A 20,248-nucleotide genomic window follows, 5' to 3' on the forward strand; every position below is an offset into this window, starting at 1 on the left:
AGGATTTAATCAGACAAAGTTCTGCATACTTGGAGTGATTCAGATTCAGCTACCGTGACGGTATTATTTTGATTCATTGCATGACATTAATACAATGCACTTCAATGTACTTGTTTATCTTAGTATCTTACTGTGCTCCTTTACAGATTCCTTGGGAAGCATTGTCTAGTGTGATAAGTTCAGTTCCTAAAGATGTTCTTCCTTTGTATATAAAGTTAGTTTGTGATGTATTCAGACATGCGGGGAGGATCAGTTCTAATACCTGGTTTTTGCCTCCGGAAAGCTCTCTTCCTTTTTTCCTCCAGGTATTCCTGCTTATCTTTTGTTTGTGAACTTAAAAGTTTACATTGAAAGAATCTCTTCATTTTCTAATATTTTATAATTATTGCGCAGAAATCCATCCAAGAATTAGTATATTAATTCTATTAATCCTACATCAAGATTGTTTTTATTATTGCTGTTGTCGTTTTTGGAATCTGTTTCCCATTATTACAAGCATTGGTAACAAGTATTAGGATTGCAAGATTGTTGAGCTTTGATTGCATGGTTATATGAATTTCCATCATCTGTAGGGTCTTATAAGTGGATCTGCTGAATTTAGAGAGCAAGCAGCTTTTGGCGTTGGAGAGTTAATTGATGAGACAAGTGAGCAAGCATTAAAGGAGTTTGTCATTCCAATCACAGGGTATGAACTGTTACTATAGTTCTACACATTGCTTGTTTTGACTATGAGACTATTAATGGATAGCAACCAACAAAATAAGCTATACGTAGACATTACGTTGCCTATTTATGGTATGCAGTGAACTATGCCCTTTATTTGTGTATGAACTATAAAACAGTCCTCTACTTGTCTGAACCTTTGGCTCACCAGTGTAAGGCCATTTTAGATTGCTTGTTCATGAATTGTTATTTGGTGTAGGTCATTGATTCGTATAATAGGGGACAGATTCCCATTCCAAGTTAAAAGTGCCAATTCTCTCAACTTTGAGCATCATAATACGGAAGGGTGGGTTGGCCCTAATGCCTTTTCTTCCCCAGCTTCAAACAACATTTGTTAAGTGTTTGCAGGATAATGCAAGGTTAGATTTGGTTTTTAACTTTCACAAGGTATGGTTTGTCAGTCTTTCTCATTGTGAATCTCTGTATTTCTTTTACTTCTAGTGTATTTACCTTTTGTATGCTGCATTGTTTTCCTATGAAGGTATATCTAATCTAAGATGAATTCGTTCTCGCTGGGGAGCTCCAAGAAACAAGTAAGAAGGTGAGAGTAATCGCAAGAAGAAGGATTTTTCTCGCGCCTTATCCTTGTTCTGGTGAAATGTACTTTGCATAGATTTTTTAGAAAAAATGGATGTTTGATTTCTTCTGGAACTGCAGGTTATCATAGAGAGGTTGAATGAATTGGAGAAGTTGGAGTGAAGATTGATGATCCATGATGGCCAACCTTCATCCATATTCCAAAGTATGCACCTTTTTCATTTGCTCCCCTTTGATCTTTCTGAACATTTAGGATTATGCCTGCTTCTGTTTGAGACTTTGAATCTCTAGAATTTCTTTCGATTTTACGCGTAAAGAAGATGGATTGAGTGTTCATGTCATAGGATTGAAGAAGACATTGTGATTGCTGGGTCATTTCTTCCCCCTATTCATGATTCAGTTTGCTTCTGAACTTTAGATAGAGTGTTTTCATGTGAGAGTGCTTTATATCCAGTGCCTTCTCAATGCACATGCTTTGGGAGCTTTAGCAGAGGTTGCTGGACCTGGTCTTGATGTCCACCTTGGTACCATCCTTCATGCTTTACTCACTGCAATGGGCTATACTGATATTCAGGCATGATTTATTGTTTTACATAATGATTATGTGACTTTCTTTTCTTTTTATTCCCATTCTTTAGCTAACACTATTTACGTTTTATTCTTCCAGGCATCAATCAGACAAAGTTCTGCATGCTTAATTGGATATTTATCCAAAACCAGCGATCTATATCTTGTTGATGAGGCTCCAAATGTGATATCCAACCTGATTCAGATTCAGCTACCGTGATGGTATTATTTTGATTCATTGCATGACATTTATACACCGCACTTCAATGTACTAGTTTATCTTGCCATGCTCTTTTACAGGTTGACCTTAGGGAGCATCGTCTAGTGTGATAAGATCAGTTCCTAGAGAAGTTCTTCCTTTGTATATAAAGTTGGTTTTGATGCAGTATCAACTTCCAGGGATAAAGAACGTAGGAATAAAAAGGTAAAGGAGTGTGCATTTTACTCCAAATGGTGGTACAACCTGTTTATTGTTTATGCTTCCTGTTGATTTGCAAACATGCAGGGAGGACCAGTTCTAATACCTGGTTTTTGCCTCTGGAAGTCTCTGCAACCTGTGCTTCCTATTTTCTTCCAGGTATTCCTGCTTATCTTTTGTTTGTGAACTTAAAGTTTTCATAGTTTCTCTTCATTTGTATACCATTATTACAAGCATTGGCCACAAGTATTAAGAATGCAAGATTGTTGAGCTTTGATTGCATGGTAATGTAAATTTCCTCTACTATCTGTAGGGGGTCTTATAAGTGGATCTTCTAAATTAAGAGAGCAAGCAGCTTTAGGCCTTGGAGAGTTAATTGACGTGACAGGTGATCAAGCATTAAAGGAGTTTGTCATTCCAATCACAGGGTATGAGCTGTTACTATAGTTCTACACATTGCTAGTTTTGACCAGACACTATTAAAAGGATTGCAACCAACAAAATATACGTAGACATTACGTTGCCTATATATGGTATGCAGTGAACTATGCCCTTTATTAGTGTATCAACTATAAAACAGTCCTCTACTTGTCTGAACCTTTGGGTCACCAGTTTAACGCCATTCTAGATTGCTTGTTCATGAATTGTTATTTGGTGTAGGTCGTTCATTCGTATAATAGGGGACAGATTCCCATGGCAAGATAAAAGTTCAATTCTTCCCCAGCTTCAAACAACATTTGTTAAGTGTTTGCAGGATATTACAAGGTTAGCTTTTAATACTTATGGTTTTTAGTTCTTTTTGAGACTCGTTTATTCTGTTCGGTTCAGTACTACGATGTATATATATTCCTAGCTCATGCTATGCAAGTTGTTTGCAGGACTGTTCGATCAAGTGCTGCCCTTGCCCTTGGTAAACTAAGTGCACTCACAACTAGGATTGATCCTTTGGTTAGTGATCTTTTATGTGCTTTACAGGTGACATACTTCTTCTTATGCTTTTTTTTTCTTTAGTTTTAACTTTCAAAATCTAATATTGTGGTGATATGGGCAGCAGGCTTCAGATGTTGGAATTCGTGAGGATATTTCTTCCCCAGCTTCAAACGACATTCGTTAAGTGTTTGCAGGATAATACAAGGTTAAGGTTAGATTCTAATACTTATGGTTTTTCGGTTCATCTTGAGACTCATTTAGTATGTTTGGTTCGGTACTACGATGTATATTCCTAGCTCATGCTATGCAAGTTGTTTGCAGGACTGTTCGATCAAGTGCTGCTCTTGCCCTTGGTAAACTAAGTGCACTCACAACTAGGATTGGTAAGATCTGTGTTAGGTTCTAATACCTGGTTTTTGCCCCCGGAAAGTTCTTCAACCTGTGTTTCCTATGTTCCTCCAGGTATTCCTGCTTATCTTTTGTTTGTGAACTTAAAATATAAATTGATAGAATCTCTTCATTTGTATACCAAATTTTCTAATATTCAATAATTATAGCATAGAAATTCTTCCAAGAATTATTATATTTGCACTTTTGATGGTATATTCGATTATTCTCTTAATGTTTGATATCATTTTCTACCTTCTAAATCTTCAGAAGCTGCAAAGGGAGAGGTAGCTAAAGATGAGGTTGAGATGGATGGATTTCAAAGTGATGATGATGACGAGGAGTCTGATAGTGAAATGGCAGATGATGATGAGGGATGGAAATGAAGCTATGATCCGAGGATAAGCTGAAAGGTTAGTATGCATTTTTATGCCTTGCATTTCATTTATGGACATTAATTTTCTGAATCTAATACATGGTGAAAATCTCTATTTCAGATTTATGTTCGTGAACCAGCACCCCCATTTATTTCAATTTGCAAAAATGATGAAGAAGATCGAATCTAGTACAAGGGAAATGTCAATGCCATGCATGAATTGTTCCATGTCAATGCCATGCATGAATTGTTCCATGCCACATGTAAGTTGCTTAAAAGTTTTATTATTTTTCTAGTATGTTTTCTTTCTTATGTTTAATTTTGATCTTTTTTTTCCCTCACTCTGTGTGCTTGTATATAATATGTTATGGAGTTTTTCTCTACTAAAGTCTCTTGTTTTCTTTGTAGCAGCTATGTCGACCAACAGCTACTGAAAATATCACAACCTTGGTGGTGGCTTCGTCTCTTCTCTCTATGGATCTGGTATTCACTGATTTAGTTTTGAGAGTGTCTTTTCTTTCTTGTGTTTAATTTTGATCTTCTTCTTCTTCTTTTTTTTTTTTTTTTTTTTTTTTTTTTTTTTTTTCTTTCTCTCACTCTGTGTGCTTGTATATAATATGTTATTTAGTTTTTCTCTACTAATGTCTCCTGTTTTCTTTGTAGCGGCTATGTCGACCAACGACTACTGAAAATATCAGTTGCAACCTTGGTGGTGGCTTCGTCTCTTCTGTCTATGGATTTGGTATTCACTGATTTAGATTTGAGAGTGTGCCTTTTCTTTCTTATGTTTAATTTTTATCTTTTTTTTTTTGTTTTTCCTGTATGCCTTTTCAGCTTTTTGTTGTCTCTTATGTTCTTTTATGCTTTGAAATAAATCTTGAATGCCTGTATATATAGGATTTCACAATTGGTCTGATTCTCAATTCTATAATTTGGGCACTAATGCACTGGAATTTGTATAATGAGCCTTAACTTTTGAGCCATGTTGATAGGAAGAAGTGACTCCTGACGGGGAAGCTAATTTGGTATGTTTTGATCCATCTGCATAGTATTCTACTGTTGTTTGGGGGGTTATGATTCTTATTACATTTCGATAACTTCCCAGGGATGCTGTAAGAAATTGTCCTCACTCCATGGTTTGCTCTACTCTGTGAATATCAACTTCGTTTATACTTTTGGTTTGCCTCAATTAAGTTTCATTGACAAAGCCAACGTAGTTTCACTGACTGCTGAGATTATTCAACGGGAGCATGCACCCTTCAGCAACAAAAAATAACTTCTCAGAAAATAGCCCAATGAACTGATGCTAATTGCTAAGAAGCACCAGACAGCTAAACAATAGCAAGTATGATCTCAAACCCCTCTGCATTGAAGTCAAATTCTGAATCACAAGTGAAAAGCATTTAATCCAGCTAGTGCAAGAAGGTCGATATCTCTCTTTTAGTTTCCATATTTGTCTAGTTTTGTTCTATATCTCTTTGTTTGTTGTGCTGGAATCTGTGTAAAATGTTTCTTATCAATTGTTGATTCACAGGAACACATGTAAATTACATCTGAAACTCCAAATTTTGCTCAATAAAATCAAGCTATAAGGAGGCAAAAACTTGAAGAGGGGAAAGCTAGACAGGTGAGTCATTTATTGACTAAAAATTTTTATATCATTTTTCACATATTTTTAATATGATCTCCTCAATTTGTTCTCAGTTTTGCTTATATCCTTAGCATCAAACCCCAAACTTTGCTCCATAAAACAAGACCTGGGAAATTTACCGGCGACACTTTCACTTCAACTGCTGAAACACGTACCGAAGACAGAATGGGTTAGTATGCATTTTTATGTCTTGCATTTCATTTATGAAGAAGTTCGAATCTAGTACAAGGGAGACGTCAATGCCAAGCTTGAATTGTTCCATGTCACAATACTTACGAAAGGGGAAGCATTGTCTAGTGTGATAAGTTCAGTTCCTAAAGAAGTTCTTCCTTCATATATAAAGTTGGTTCGTGATGTATAGAAATATGCAGGGAGGACCAGTTAAAATACCTGGTTTTGCCCCCGGAAAGCTCTTCAACCTGTGCTTCCTATGTTCCTCCAGGTATTCCTGCTTATCTTTTGTTTGTGAACTTAATATATAAATTGAAAGAATCTCTTCATTTGTATACCAAATTTTCTAATATTTAATAATTATAGCATAGAAATTCTTCCAAGAATTATTATATGTAAGAAACTATGTATAATCTATTAATGATACAAAAAGATTGTTTTTATTATTGCTGTTGTCGTTTTTGGAATCTGTTTTGCATTATTACAAGCATTGGTAACAAGTATTTGGAATGCAAGATTGTTGAGCTTTGATTGCATGGTTATGTGAATTTCCTTTATTATCTATCGTAGGGTCTCTTGGATCTGCTGAATTATAACAGAAAGCAGCTTTGGGCCGTGGAGAGTTAATTGAAGTGAGAAGTGAGCAAGCATTAAAGGAGTTTTTCATTCCAATCACAGGGTATGAGCTGTTACTATATTTCTACACATTGCTAGTTTTGACTATGAGACTATTAAAAGGATTGCAACCAACAAAATAAGCTATACGTAGACATTATGTTGCCTATTTATGGTATGCAGTGAACTGTGCCCTTTGTTAGTGTATCAACTATAAAACAGTCCTCTACATTTGTCTGAACCTTTGGATCACAAGTGTAAGGTCATTCTAGATTGTTATTTGGTGTACGCCGTTGATTCATATAATAGGGTCCCATGGCAAGTTAAAAGTGCAATTCTCGCTGTGTTGAAATGACGGACAACGAGTTGGCTTATTTGGAGTGCATCCACTTGTTTGTGGAGATACTGGATCACTTTTTTAGTAATGTCTGGGAGTTAGATTTGGTTTTTAACTTTCACAAGGTATGGTTTGTCAGTCTTTCTCATTGTGAATCTCTGTATTTTCTTTTATTTCTAGTGTATTCACCTTGTGTATGCTGCATTGTAATTTATACTTCTGATTGATTGTTTTCCTATGAAGGTATATATAATCTTAGATGAATTCATTCTCGCTGGGGAGCTCCAAAAAACAAGCCAGAAGGTGAGTGTAATCGCGAGAAGAAGGATCTTTCTTGTGCCTTATCCTTGCTCTAGTGAAGTGTACTTTGCATAGATTTTGCAGAAAAAATGGATGTTTGATTTGTGCTGAAACTGCAGGCTATCATAGAGAGGTTGAATGAATTGTGGAGAAGTTGGAGTGAAGATTGATGATCCATGATGGCCAACCTTCATCCATATTCCAAAGTATGCACCTTTTTCATTTGCTCCCCTTTGATCTTTCTGAACAATTTAGGATTATGCCTGGAAAACATGAAACATGAAACATTTGTTTCGTCAAAGATTATCTTGAAACGATTACTAAATTCACAACGTATTGAAGTTATTATGTATGATACGAAACATCATATGTATTGAAGGATGTTTGTGCCTTTCCTGTATGAAAAATTTCTTACTGCTTTCCTGAATGCAAGCAATTGATGAGATTGTTCCGACACTTCTGCATGCTCTAGAGGACGATCAAACCCTGATACTGCTCTGGATGGTTTAAAACAGATTTTAAAGTTGAAAACCATTTGCAAATGTGTATTTTCTTACATATCTGCCTGGGCACCTTTTCTGATTTTTAAAATGTATTGGATTCCCAAGCTTGTCCCCCTTCCCCTTTCGTAAGTATTGTGTCTGCTTATTATAGCTTTTTGTATAGAGTAGTATTTCTTTATTATTCACCAATGATCTTTGGTTTTATATCCAGGGCCTTCAATGCACATGCACATGTCAGTGGAACACAAGAATCATCTTGTAGCCATAATATGCATTTTTCACTTTTCAGGTCTATATAGAGAGAACTCAGAGAAAACCTGAAATTGATGGGACAAAAACATAGAAGATAGTGACATCGAGTCTGCACCTAAGCTCATCGAAGTTCCATTCCAAAACTGCAAAGTACAGGTCGATCACTGGGTTGAGCCATATCTCAGAATCTCAATTGAATGTCTGCATCGAAGTGAAACACCATACTTGAAGTGCCTCCTGATCCAAGTGGTAAGATACTTAAATATTTCTCTGTTTATACATATTCATTTGTTTCCCCTGTTTTTTTTTTTTTTTGTAAAGTGGTTCCCAGTCTATAAAACATGGAGATTATGTGTGTACTGTTCCTTTGCATGATTAGAAGACTTATTTGTGGCTAATAATCTAACAAGTAATATTGTGATTTGAACTCGTTTCTTTGCCTTTGTTCCTGTTTAGGAGGCATAGGTCACATTGGCATGTAAATGAGTTCAAATTTCAATGGAAGGTTGTGAGTGCACTTGCAGTTCTGCATATGCCTGATATATGAGCTGGGTGTGAAATATCTTTAAATGATACATGAAGTCTACTGTATTAAAACCAAATAATTACTAGATACTTTATTTTTTAGTGGATCTACTTTTTTCTATATTTTCCCCTACAGATTCACACGTTCTGTGTTTGTGTCCTTTTCCTGTGAAATAACTTCTAAATTTGTTTCTTATTGACAGATTGCTGATGCTCTTTACTATAACCCTTCATTTACACTGAGCATACTGCTTGGTGTTGCTACAGAGATCTTCAATCTTTGGTTCCATATGCTACAACAAACTAAAAAAAGTGAAGCTCGGGCTAATTCTAAAAGGTAGCAATATGTTGGTCTTGTAGTTCTTGTGGAGAGATGTAAAAGGCATAAGAAAAACAAAGCTAAGGAAAGTGATGGGTTTCTAATACTTACCATGTTGGTATTGCAGGGAGCATGAGAAGAAGGTTTGCTGCTTGGGTTTGACATCATTGCTCAGTCTTCCTGCTGATCAAATGCCAGCAGCAACCTTAGAGGGCATTTTTAAGGCCATTCTTGACCTCCTTGTATGCACAACGAGCAACTTGCTGGTAAGTAACTATTTTAATTTTTTTTTCCTATGTTCTTCCCATACTGGTTTTTCTATTTGTTTCATTTGCACTTTAGATGGTATATTCGATTATTCTCTTAATGTTTGATATCATTTTCTACCTTCTAAATCTTCAGAAGCTGCAAAGGCAGAGGAAGCTAAAGATGAGGTTGAGATGGACTGATTTCAAAGTGATGATGATGACGATGAGTCTGATAGAGAAATGGCAGATGATGATGAGGATGGAGATGAAGCTATGATCCGAGGATAAGCAGAAAGGTTAGTATGCATTTTTATCTCTTGCATTTCATTTGTGGACATTAATTTCTGAATCTAATACATGGTGAAAATCTCTATTTCAGATTTATGTTTGAGAACGCCCCATTTATTTCAATGGCAGAAATAATGAGGAAGTTTGAATCTAGTACAAGTCAGATGTCAATGCCACACATGAATTGTTCCATGTCACATGTAAATACAAATCACTTGCTTAAAAGTTTTATTGTTTTTCTAGTACGTTTTCTTTAAAAATTTGAACTATTTTTCAGGATGGTATGGCTTGGATCAGTGTAGAGGAAGCCTAAGCTTACACTGACAAGGGAACCTGAACTTGAAACAGCTCAACATTACTGTCCAATAAAACTTATGTGCTCAGCTCAGCTCATAATCTACTACTCTAACTCTATTTTTCTTTTACTTTTCGTTCTAATATTTATCAATTTCTTTCTTGTTGTTCTATCCCCCCTTTTCTCATCTTAATTTTATTCTTCTCTTTCCCATCTTCCTTATTTGTTTCTTTCTTTCCTTCTTTTTCCTTCATGTTCTCCATCCTTTCTCACTCACCCACTCTAATTCCTATCCCTTCTCGATTTTTCTTTGTTGACCTTCTCTCTCTCTCTCTCTCTCTCTCTCTCTCTCTCTCAAGAAGTGACTCCCGACGGGGAAGCAATTTGATATGTTTTGCCCATCTGTATAGTATTCTACTGTTGTTTTGGGCGTTATGATTCTTATTACATTTCGCTAATTTCTCGGGGATCTGGTGACAAGCAGTCAGCTGTTCATGGTTCTGTTTCTGCTGTAATATATCAGTTCTCAAGGATCCTGTAAGAAGCCGTCCTCACTTCAAGGTTTGCTCCACTCTGTGAATATCAACTTCGTTTATACCATTTGGTATGCCTCAATTAAGCTTCACTGACAAAGCCAACTTAGTTTCACTGACTGCTGAGATTATTTAACAGCAGCATGCACCCCTCAGCCACCAAAAATAACTTCTTAGAAAACAGCCGAACAAACTGATGCTAAGAAGCACCAGACAGCTAAAAGAAGTAGCAAGTATGATCAGGAACCCCTCTGCATTGAAGTCAGCAACCCAATCACATGTGATAAGCATTAATCCTGCTTGTGCAAGAAGGTAGATATCATTCTTTTACTTCCCATATTTGTCTTGTTTTGTTCTATATCTCTTTATTTTGGTGAGCTGGTATCTGTGTAATATGTTTCTTGTCAATTTATTGATTCACAGGAATGCAAATATTAGAATTACATATGAAATTCCAAATTTTGCTCAAGAAAATCAAGCTATAAAGAGGCAAAAACTTGAAGAGGGAAAAAGCTAGACAGGTGGGTCATTTATTGACTAAATTTTTTTACCTTTTTAAGTGTATCATTTTTCACATATTTTTAATCTCATCTTCTCAATTTGTTCTCACTTTTGCTTAGATCCTTAGCATCAATCCCCAAACTTTACTCCATAAAACAAGACCTGGGAAATCGACCTGCAACTTGAACCAGCAGCCCCATTTATTTCAACGGCAGAAATGATGAAGTTTGAATCTAGTACAAGGGAGATGTCAATGCCATGCATGAATTGTTCCATGTCACATGTAACTTGCTTAAAAGTTTTATTATTTTTCTAGTACGTTTTCTTTAAAAATTTGAAGTATTTTTCAGGATGGTATGGCTGGGTCAGTGCAGAGGGAGCCTAAGATTGCACTGACAAGGCCCAAGGAACCTGAAAAAATAAGATTGCACCAACGTCTACTGAAAATCAATGCCAAGGTATTCCATTCATATAATTCAATAGTGTTCTGCAAAAAAAAAAAAAAAACAAAGAAATTTCAGTAACTTTATTACTCAAATTATTTTGTTGATTTATTGTAATTTGGTGGTATGAATTTCTTGCTGGCAGTAGAATGTTCTCCATCGATTCTCACAATTATAATTGGAATGGATGTTTTCCATAGCATTTTCAGGTAATTCATTCTTTTCACACAAATGGTATAACCAGCCTGTCACAGTATGTGAAACCACTATTTACTAACTGATTTATATTAAATGCTTTCAGGAGAGATGGTTAATTTATTAATTTCAGCTTTGTGTTTACCTTTGTGAATTTGTCTCTGTTCTTTTATGCTTTGAAATAAATCTTGAATGCCTGAATTTTTCACATGTTTTTAATCTGATCTCCTGAATTTGTTCTCACTTTTGCTTAGAACCTTAGCATCAAACCCCAAACTTTGCTCCATACAACAAGACCTGGGAAATCTACCAGCACCTGAACACTTCAACTGTCAAAACACGTACAAAAGACAGAAAGGTTAGTATGCATTTTTATGCCTTGCATTTCATTTATGGACATTAATTTTCTGAATCTAATACGTTGTGAAAATTTCTATTTCAGATTTGTGTTCGAGAACCAACAGCCCCATTTGTTTCAATGGCAGAAATGATGAAGAAGTTCGAATCTAGTACATGCGAGATGTCAATGCCACGTTTGAATTGTTCCGTGTCACATATAAATACAAATAACTTGCTTGAAAGTTCTATTATTTTTTCTAGTACATTTTCTTTAAAAATTTAAACTATTTTTCAGGATGGTATGGCTGGAATCAGTGCAGAGGAATCCTAAGCTTACACTGACAAGGCCCAAGGAACCTGAACTTGAAACAGCTCAACGTTACTGTCCAGTAAAACTTAAGGGCTCAGCTGAGTTGGAAGAAGAAATGATGACATGATGACAAAATTCCCCAAGTTTAAGGCTCGCCCTCTAAATAAGAAGGTACCTCCATTTTGAATAACCGCATTATTTTCCTGAGAGTGTATACATCTTGCCTTAGTTTAAAAGACTGCTTTAGTATTCATGTGCTTTTTGTTTATTCCATGTGTTAATTTTATTTTTATTATTTTTTTGGCTTTTTACCCCTCATCTAACTTCCCTTCTCATTTGTGCGTGTTTATCTTTCTCTTTTTCTTTTTTCTTCATTGTCTGTTTTATTCATTGTCTTCTACTTCAAAATATTCATTCTTCCTCTTTTCGCCTTTCTCCTCATTTCATTCTTCATTGTCTTTTTTTGTTCTTAATTTTCTTCTTCTCTTTCCCATCTTCCTTAATCATTTCTCTCTTTCTTTCCTTCTTTTTCCTTCGTGTTCTCCATCTTTTCTTACTCATCAACTCTAATTATCCCTTCTCGTTTTTTCTTTGTTGACTTTCTTTCTCTCTCTCTATCTCCATCTATATATATATATATATATATATATATATATATATATATATTAATTTTTATCTTATTTTGCAAACTCTTTCTCACTCTTTTCATTTTCTTTGTTTATCTTCCTCTTCTTTCTCCTTTTATATCTTCCTCCATTCGTTTTCTTTCTCTTATCCTCATCACCTTCTTTCTTTTAATGTTTATCTTCTCCATTTTGACACTCATTCTTCATTTTCCATATTCCTTCAATTTCTCTTTTTCTTTGTCTTTTCTTCTTATTTTTCTTATTGCTCTTTTTCCTCGTTTTAATCTACTGTTGTTCTCTTTTTCTTCTCCTCCTTGTCCTTGTATTAATTCGCTTTCTTCTCACTTCTTTATCTTCTTCATTTTATTCTTCTTCTCTTTCTCATCTTCCTCTCATTTTCTTCGTTTTTCCCTTTTTTCTTTCATGTTCTCCATCCTTCCCTAAAATAATTCTCATACTTCTTTTCCCTTCCTCTTATGTTCTCTTAACTTTTATAATTCTCTCTTTCTATTATTATCCTTGTCACCTTTCTTTATCTTCTTTTAGTTCATTCCTTATTGTTATCTATACATCCTCTTCATCCCTATTTTTTCCTTCCACCTATCTTCCCATTTCATTTTTCTTTATCTACTCTTTCTTCTTCTCATCTTTCTCTTTTTTATTTCGCATTATTCTCTGTGTCCATCTTTTTTCTTATTTTCCTTATATTTTTTCTTCTTTATGTTTTCCCCTTCTATTTTCCACCTTTTTTCCTTTTATCTTTAATTTTTATCCTCTACTTTCCTTCTCATTCTCCAAAGTCTCTTCGTCTTTTTATTAATCTTCCCTTGCCTTCTCTGTCCATCTGTTGTTTGTCTTGTTATTTTTTCAGCTTTCTACCTCTTGTCCTCATCTAAATTCCCTTCTAGTTGTGTATGTTTATCTTTCACATGGTGTGAGGTATTATTTTTCTCCATCTTTGTCCTTGTATTCCTTCTCTATCTTCTTTTGTCTTCATGTTCTCCATCCTTTCTTAAAATAATGCTCATACTTTTTTTCCATTCATTACTCTTATAATTCTTTTGAATATTATTCTCATCCTCCTTTATCGTCTTTTAGTTTATTCCTTATTAATCTTTCCATCTTTTTCATTATTTCACACCTATTTTTCTTCCTTCCACCTATCTTCCATATCATTCTTCTTTGTCTACTCCTATTTTTTCGTCTCCTCTTTCTCTTTTTCGTTCACAGATCCTAACTCTTTCTTATTTTCTTCCTATTTTTTCTTCTTTTCCTTTTCCCCTTCTATTATTCTATTTATCTTTGATTTTTTTCGCTATTTTTCCATCTCGTTCTCCAAGTTTTCTTAACTCTCATCATCCTCGTCTTTTTTATTTCTCTTCCCCTTCCTTCTCCTTCCATCTCTTATTCCGTCCTGTTATTTTTCTGCTTTTTGTCTCTCATCTAACTTCCTTTCTCATTTGTGTATGTTTATCTCTCTTTTCATTTTGACCCTCGTTTCTCTTCTTCTCGTTTTCTTTTTCCTTTTTCTTCATCGTCTCATTTTTCATTATCTTTTACTTCAAAATTTTCATTATTCTTCTTTTCGCCTCTCTACCCATTTCTTAATCTATTACTCTGCTCTCTTTTTCTTCTCCTTTTCGTTCTAATATTCATCATGTCCTTTCTTTTTATTCTAACCTTCATTTTCTCTTCTTAATTTTCTTCTTCTCTTTCCTATCTTCCTTATCCGTTTCTATATTTCATTCCTTCTTTTCGTTTATGTTTTCTATTCTTTCTTACTCACTCTCATTCCCATCTCTTCTCATTTTTTTCTTTATTGACCCCCCCCCCCCCCCCTCTCTCTCTCAATGTATATATTGTCATTTCTTTTTCTTCTTATTCTCCAAACTCTTTTTCTCACTCTCTCGTCTTTTTTCTTTCTCCTTTTATCCTCTTGCTTTCACTTTCTATCTGTTATCCTCATCCACCTTCTTATTTTTCTTCTCTTTATTTTTTTTATTGAAGTGTAATTTTTATCATTTTCTCCATTTTGACCCTCATTCTTCATTTTCCATATTCCTTCATCTTTTCTTTTCTGTTTGTCGCTGCTACTCTTTTTTTCTTCTCTTGTTCTCATATTCATTCTCTTTCTTCTTATTATACCCACTCTTTCTCTTCTTCCTTTTCTTCTTGTTGTTGTTCTTCTTCTTTTTTTCTTCTTCAGCTTCTTCTTCTCTTTCTCATTTCAGTCACATTTTCTTCCTTTTTCCCCCTTCATTACTCTCATAATTCTTATTTTTTCTTTGTTTCTTTTTCCCCATTTATATATCTTTTATTTTTATCTTGTCCTTTCCTTCTCATCCTCCAAGTTCTCTTTATTCTTTTCGTTGAAGTGTTATTTTTATGTTCTCCATCCTTTCTTACCAATTCTAATTCCCATCCTCCAAGTTCTCTTTATTCTTCGTCTTTTTATTATTCTCCTTCCATCTCTTATTTGTCTTGTTATTTTTTAGTTATTCTCCTTCCATCTCTTATTTATCTTGTTATTTTTCAATTTTCTACCTCTTGTCCTCATCTAAATTCCATTCTAGTTGTGCATGTTTATCTTTCTCATTGTGTGAGGGGTATTATTTTTCTCCATCTTGTCCTCGTATTCATTCTCTTTCTTCTTTTTTCTTCATGTTCTTCATCCTTTCTTAGAATAATTCTCATACTTTTTTTTTTCCTTAATTACTCTTATAGTTCTTTTTATTATTATCCGCATCCTCCTTCTTTATCTTCTTTTAGTTCATTCCTTATTAATCTTCCCATCTATCTTCCATTTCATTCTTATTTGTCTACTACTATTTTTTTCTTCCCCTCTTTCTCTTTTTCGTTCACATTATTCTTTATCCCGACTCTTTCTTATTTTCTTCCTATTTTTTCTTCTTTTCCTTTTCCCTTCTATTATTCTATATATCTTTGATTTTTTTCGCCACTTTTCCTTCTCATTCCATCTCGTTCTCCAAATTTCTTAACTCTTATCATTTTCGTCTTTTTTATTTCACTTTCCCTTCCTTCTCCTTCCATCTCTTATTATGTCCTGTTATTTTTCTATTTTTTATCTCTCATCTAACTTCCCTTCTCATTTGTGCCTGTTTATCTCTCTTTTCATTTTGATGACCATTGTTTCTCCTTCTCTAGCTTTTTTTGTTTTTTTCTTCTTTTTCTTCATGGTCTCATTTTTTTATTATCTTTTCCATCTTTCTTATCCATTTCTCTATTTCATTCCTTCTTTTTCCTTATCATCTCTTTTCCTTCTTATTCTCCAAACTCCTTTTCTCACTCTCTCGTCTTTGTTCGTTCTCCTTTTATCCTCTCCCTTTCGCTTTCTATCTCTTATCCTCATCCACCTTCTTATTTTTCTTCTCTTTATTCTTTTCATTAAAGTGTAATTTTTATCTTTTATCGATTTTGACCCTCATTCTTCATTTTCCATATTCATTCATCCTATCTTCTCTGTTTGTCTACTGCTACTCTTTTTTTCTTCTCTTGTTTTCATATTCATTTTCTTTCTTCTTATTATACCCACTCTTTCTCTTCTTCCTTCTCTTCTTGTTCTTGTTCTTCTACTTCTTCTTCTCTTTCTCATTTCACTCACATTTTCTTCCTTTTTTCCCTTCATTACTCTCATAATTTTTATCTTGTCCTTTCCTCTCATCCTCCAAGTTCTATTTGTCTTTTTGGTAATCTCCTCCTTCCTTCTCTTTCGATCTCTTATTCGTGTTGCTATTTTTAAGCTTTTATACCCGTTTTCCTCATCTACACTCCTTTCTCATTTGTGCGTGTTTATCTTTCTCATGGTGTGAGGTATTATTCTTCCCCTTGTCCTCATATTTATTCTCTTTCTTCATTTCCCTGATTTATTATAACTTGGTGGTATTAATCCAGCTAGTGCAAGAAGGTAGATATCTTTCTTTTACTTCCCATATTTGTCTTGTTTTGTTCTATATGTCTTTGTTTTGGTGAGCTTGAATCTGTGTAATATGTTTCTTTTCAATTATTGATTCACAGGAACGCAAATATTAAAATTACATCTGAAATTCCAAATATTGCTCAAGAAAATCAAGCTATAGAGAGGCAAAAACTTGAAGAGGGGAAAATATGTTTGTTCTCAGTTTTGCTTGTATCCTTAGAATCAACCTCAGACTTTGCTCCATAAAACAAGACTTGGGAAATTTACCGACAATTTGTACACTTTAATTGCTAAAACTCGTACGGAAGAAAGACAGGTTAGTATGCATTTTTATATCTTGCACACTTTAATTGCTAAAGCTTGTACGGAAGAAAGACAGGTTAGTATGCATTTTTATATCTTGCATTTCATTTATGGACATTAATTTCTGAATCTAATACGTGGTGAAAATTTCTATTTCAGATTTGTGAGAACCAGCAGCCCTATTTATTTTAATGGCAGAAATTATGAAGAAGTTCGAATCTAGTACAAGGGAGATATCAATGCCACGCTTGAATTGTTCCATGTCACATATAAATACAAATAACTTGCTTAAAAGTTCTATTAATTTTCTAGTACATTTTCTTTAAAAATTGAAACTATTTTTGAGGATGGTATGGCTGGATTCAGTGCAGAGGAATCCTAAACTTACACTGACAAGGCCCAAGGAACCTGAACTTGAAACAGCTCAACGTTACCGTTCAGTAAAACTTAGGAGCTCAGTTGAGTTGGAAGAAGAAATGATGGCAAAATTTCTCAAGTTTAAAGCTCGCCCTCTAAATAAGAAGGTACCTCCATTTTGAGTGACCGCATTATTTTCTTGAGTGTATACATCTTGCCTTAGTTTAAGAGACTACTTTAGTATTCATGTGCTTTTTGTTTATTCCTTGTGTTAATTTTACTTTTGTTAAAAGTGTTCTTTATTGCCGCTATGAAACCTTTCCCTTCTCCCTCAAAACCTTTTCAGCTTATTCCATATCTTATTCCGTCTTGTTATTTTTTTCTTCTTTTTATCCATCATCTAACGTCCCTCATCTCATTTGTGCGTGTTTATCTTTCTCTTTTTTTTCCCTTTTTCTTAATTGTCAGTTCTATTCGTTGTCGTCTACTTCAAAATTTTCTTTCTTTCCTTCTTTTTCCTGTGTTCTCCATCCTTTCTTAATCACCAACTCTAATTCCCATCCCTTCTCGTTTTTTCTTTGTTGACCTTCTCTTTCTCTCTCTCTATCTATAATATATATATATATATAATATATATATATATATATATATATATAAAATTTTTATCTTATTCTCCAAACTCCTTTTCTCACTCTTTTCGTTTTTTTGTTTATCTTCCCCATCTTTCTCTTTTTATCTTCCTCCACTTGTTTTCTCTCTCATCCTCCTCATCCACCTTTTTTTCTTTATTCTTTTCATTAAAGTGTAATGTTTATCTCTCTATCCGTTTTGACACTCAATTCTTCATTTTCCAATTTCCATACTCCTTCAACTCCCATGTGTGTGTGTGTGTGTCTGTTTGTTCCAATTTCCAATTTCCAATTTCCAATTTCGTTCTTATTCTCCAAGCTCCTTTTTTCACTCTGTTGTCTTTCTTCTTTCTCCTTTTATCCTCTTCCTTTTTGCTTTCTATCTCTTATCCTCGTCCACCATCTTATTTTTCTTCTCTTTATACTTTTCATTAAAGTGTAATTTTTATCTTTTTTTCCGTTTTGACCCTCATTCTTCATTTTCCATACCTTCTCTCTCTCTCTCTCTCTCTCTCTCTCTCTCTCTCCAAACTCCTTTTCTCACTCTTTTCGTCTTTTTGTTTATCTTCCCCTTCATTCTCCTTTTATCTTCCTCCATTCGTTTTTCTCTCTCATCCTCATCCACCTTTTTTCTCTTTATTCTTTTCATTAAAGTGTAATGTTTATCTTTCTCTCCGTTTTGACACCCATTCTTCATTTTCCATACTCCTTCAACTTCCTTTTCTCACTTTTTCGTCTTTCTTCTTTCTCCTTTTATCCTCATCCTTTCACTTTCTATCTCTTATCCTCATCCACCTTTTTGTTTTTCTTCTCTTTATTCTTTTCATTAATTTCGTTTTGACCCTCGTATTTCATTTTTCGTATTCCTTCATCTTCTCTTTTTGCTTTCTATGAACAGGTAATTTCTATTTCCAAGTGATTCCTGAGAAAGTATTTGCTATATGGTAATATGCTTTTTGTCATCAAGTCACCATCCACACCCACCCCCCTCCCCGTGGCCAGAAAGATGGCACGATAAAATATTAGCTCTATTTTTTTGCTTCAGCTGTCTATCAAAGAAAAGTTTCTGCTGGGAACCCCCAGCTAAATTGGTCAGACTTTTGACTTGGTAACCACAAGGTTACAAGTTCTATTCTTAGCGGGAGCGGCCTATTGACATTCTTGGTTTGAGTTGGTTGGTTAGCTTTGGGCATATATTGATTGCTGCTTGTTTGTGCATTTCGCCATCGGGTGGCTCATAAGGTAAGAATCAAGCTTTTGCGCCTTTTTGTGCTGCACTTTATGTGTAGTCAAATGAGTTTAGGTTCTGTTAATTATCTGATTTTCATCTCAGAAATAAATGGTTTGGAGAAAGAATGAAGAAATAAACTTTACATATATTGAGTGCTTGTTGTATATACATTTCGCCATCTGGCTCATAAGGTAAGAATCAAGCTTTTGCCTTGCTTTATATGTGTTGTCAAATGAGTTTAGGTTCTGTTAATTTATTATTTTTACAGACTCCTAATGCAACAAAATAGTCTTTTACTTTATAGGGCTAGATTCTATGTTTAATTGCTCAATTAATTACCATTGCTTATGGAAAATAACAAGTATTCTTATAAGTTTAAAAAAAAAAAAAAAATTAAGTATTATTTTTAGTTTTAAAAATGATTTGTTTCAAGGATTCTTTTTAGTTTTAAAAATGATTTTTAAAGTATTTCTTTTATTTTAAAAAAAAATAATTTTTAAGTATTCTTTTTAGTTTTAAAATGATTTTCAAGCGTTCTTTTTAGTTTTAAAAATGATTTTCAAGTGTGCTATTGTTTAAAAATGATTTTCAAGTATTCTTTTTGTTTTAAAAATGATTTTTAAGTGTTCTCTAGTTTAGCAAAGATTTTCAAATGTTCTTTTTTTAAAATGATTTACAAATGTTCTTTAATTTTTAAAATGATTTTGAAGTGTGGTCTTTAGTATTTAAAAAAGATTTTGAAGTGTTCTTTAGTTTTAAAAATGATTTTCAATTTTAAAAAATGACACACCAGAATATGTGCCTAAAGTTGTTATTCTTGTTCAATTCCTTGGAGCAGGTAATTTTCTGTTTCATAACCTATGAATTATTGCTTGCCTAAAGATGTTAGGGTGTGTTTGGTTCGCACATAGGAATCGGAATGGGTATCAAATACTTGGTAATGGTAATGGGTTTTGGTGGAAGTATTTAACATGTTTGGTAGTAGGGTGGAATGGGAATGGTTACTAATAGTAATGCTTGAGAATGAATAAGGGAATGAAACTCTTATTTTATTTGGGTATGGGTTTTTCAATTGATGGGGTATTCGAAACCCATAGTAGTGTTCTAAAAACCTATCAACCAAACGACAACAATCACTTTCATACTCATTCCTATGGGCAAAATCCACCAACCAAACACACCCTTAATGTTCTTGCTCAATGTACATTAATGCCTCTATTCTTGTTCACTTTGACTTGCTTTGTCTCTCAATGCAAGGGTTTGTCCAGAAAATTGTCTAAATGATGAAGAATGAAAGGCTGTTTCAGTCACGGGGTGGTCCCATCATTCTTCTCAAGTAAGGTTTCCATATTAAGCGTAATTTGGTTTGCTACCAAATTTACATTCCCGGGATTAATAGGAT

The 20,248-nt window shown here is 34.2% G+C and overlaps 2 protein-coding genes and 2 long non-coding RNA genes across 6 annotated transcripts in view; 3 read left to right on the forward strand and 1 right to left on the reverse strand.

The window, feature by feature from the left end:
* The window catches only part of LOC109169978 (geranylgeranyl transferase type-2 subunit alpha 1-like), a 48,036-nt gene that overhangs the window by 20,006 nt on the left and 7,782 nt on the right, over positions 1 to 20,248 (reverse strand). The gene's annotated exons all lie outside the window — the stretch shown is intronic.
* LOC109169801 (eIF-2-alpha kinase activator gcn1-like) lies at positions 39 to 3,359 on the forward strand. Its single transcript, XM_019318692.1, has 6 exons — positions 39 to 305; positions 573 to 685; positions 923 to 1,009; positions 2,906 to 3,010; positions 3,124 to 3,193; positions 3,297 to 3,359. The coding sequence occupies exons 1-6, from the start codon at positions 81 to 83 to the stop codon at positions 3,357 to 3,359; spliced, it is 663 nt and encodes a 220-aa protein (XP_019174237.1). The 5' UTR covers positions 39 to 80.
* On the forward strand, positions 3,375 to 8,847 carry LOC109169990. Of its 2 annotated transcripts, XR_002052324.1 has the most exons (18): positions 3,375 to 3,386; positions 3,497 to 3,637; positions 3,833 to 3,975; positions 4,060 to 4,201; positions 4,347 to 4,421; positions 4,602 to 4,680; positions 4,931 to 4,963; positions 5,044 to 5,363; positions 5,473 to 5,565; positions 5,643 to 5,758; positions 5,961 to 6,031; positions 6,331 to 6,439; positions 6,685 to 6,837; positions 6,956 to 7,015; positions 7,132 to 7,218; positions 7,805 to 8,016; positions 8,496 to 8,629; positions 8,739 to 8,847. It is a non-coding gene; the product is annotated as an uncharacterized LOC109169990 (long non-coding RNA). The 2 variants fall into 2 exon arrangements; XR_002052323.1 differs by lacking the exon at positions 3,375 to 3,386 and having other exon boundaries at positions 3,450 to 3,637.
* On the forward strand, positions 9,243 to 18,857 carry LOC109169991. 2 transcript variants are annotated; one of them, XR_002052325.1, is made up of 12 exons: positions 9,243 to 9,347; positions 9,425 to 10,003; positions 10,115 to 10,287; positions 10,399 to 10,496; positions 10,596 to 10,759; positions 10,827 to 10,934; positions 11,065 to 11,128; positions 11,369 to 11,472; positions 11,557 to 11,586; positions 11,635 to 11,636; positions 16,842 to 17,153; positions 18,514 to 18,857. It is a non-coding gene; the product is annotated as an uncharacterized LOC109169991 (long non-coding RNA). The 2 variants fall into 2 exon arrangements; XR_002052326.1 differs by lacking the exons at positions 16,842 to 17,153; positions 18,514 to 18,857 and adding an exon at positions 11,749 to 11,929 and having other exon boundaries at positions 11,557 to 11,656.

This window comes from Ipomoea nil, unplaced genomic scaffold, assembly GCF_001879475.1.
Source record: "Ipomoea nil cultivar Tokyo-kokei standard unplaced genomic scaffold, Asagao_1.1 scaffold3321, whole genome shotgun sequence".
Classification (NCBI taxonomy): domain Eukaryota; kingdom Viridiplantae; phylum Streptophyta; class Magnoliopsida; order Solanales; family Convolvulaceae; genus Ipomoea; species Ipomoea nil.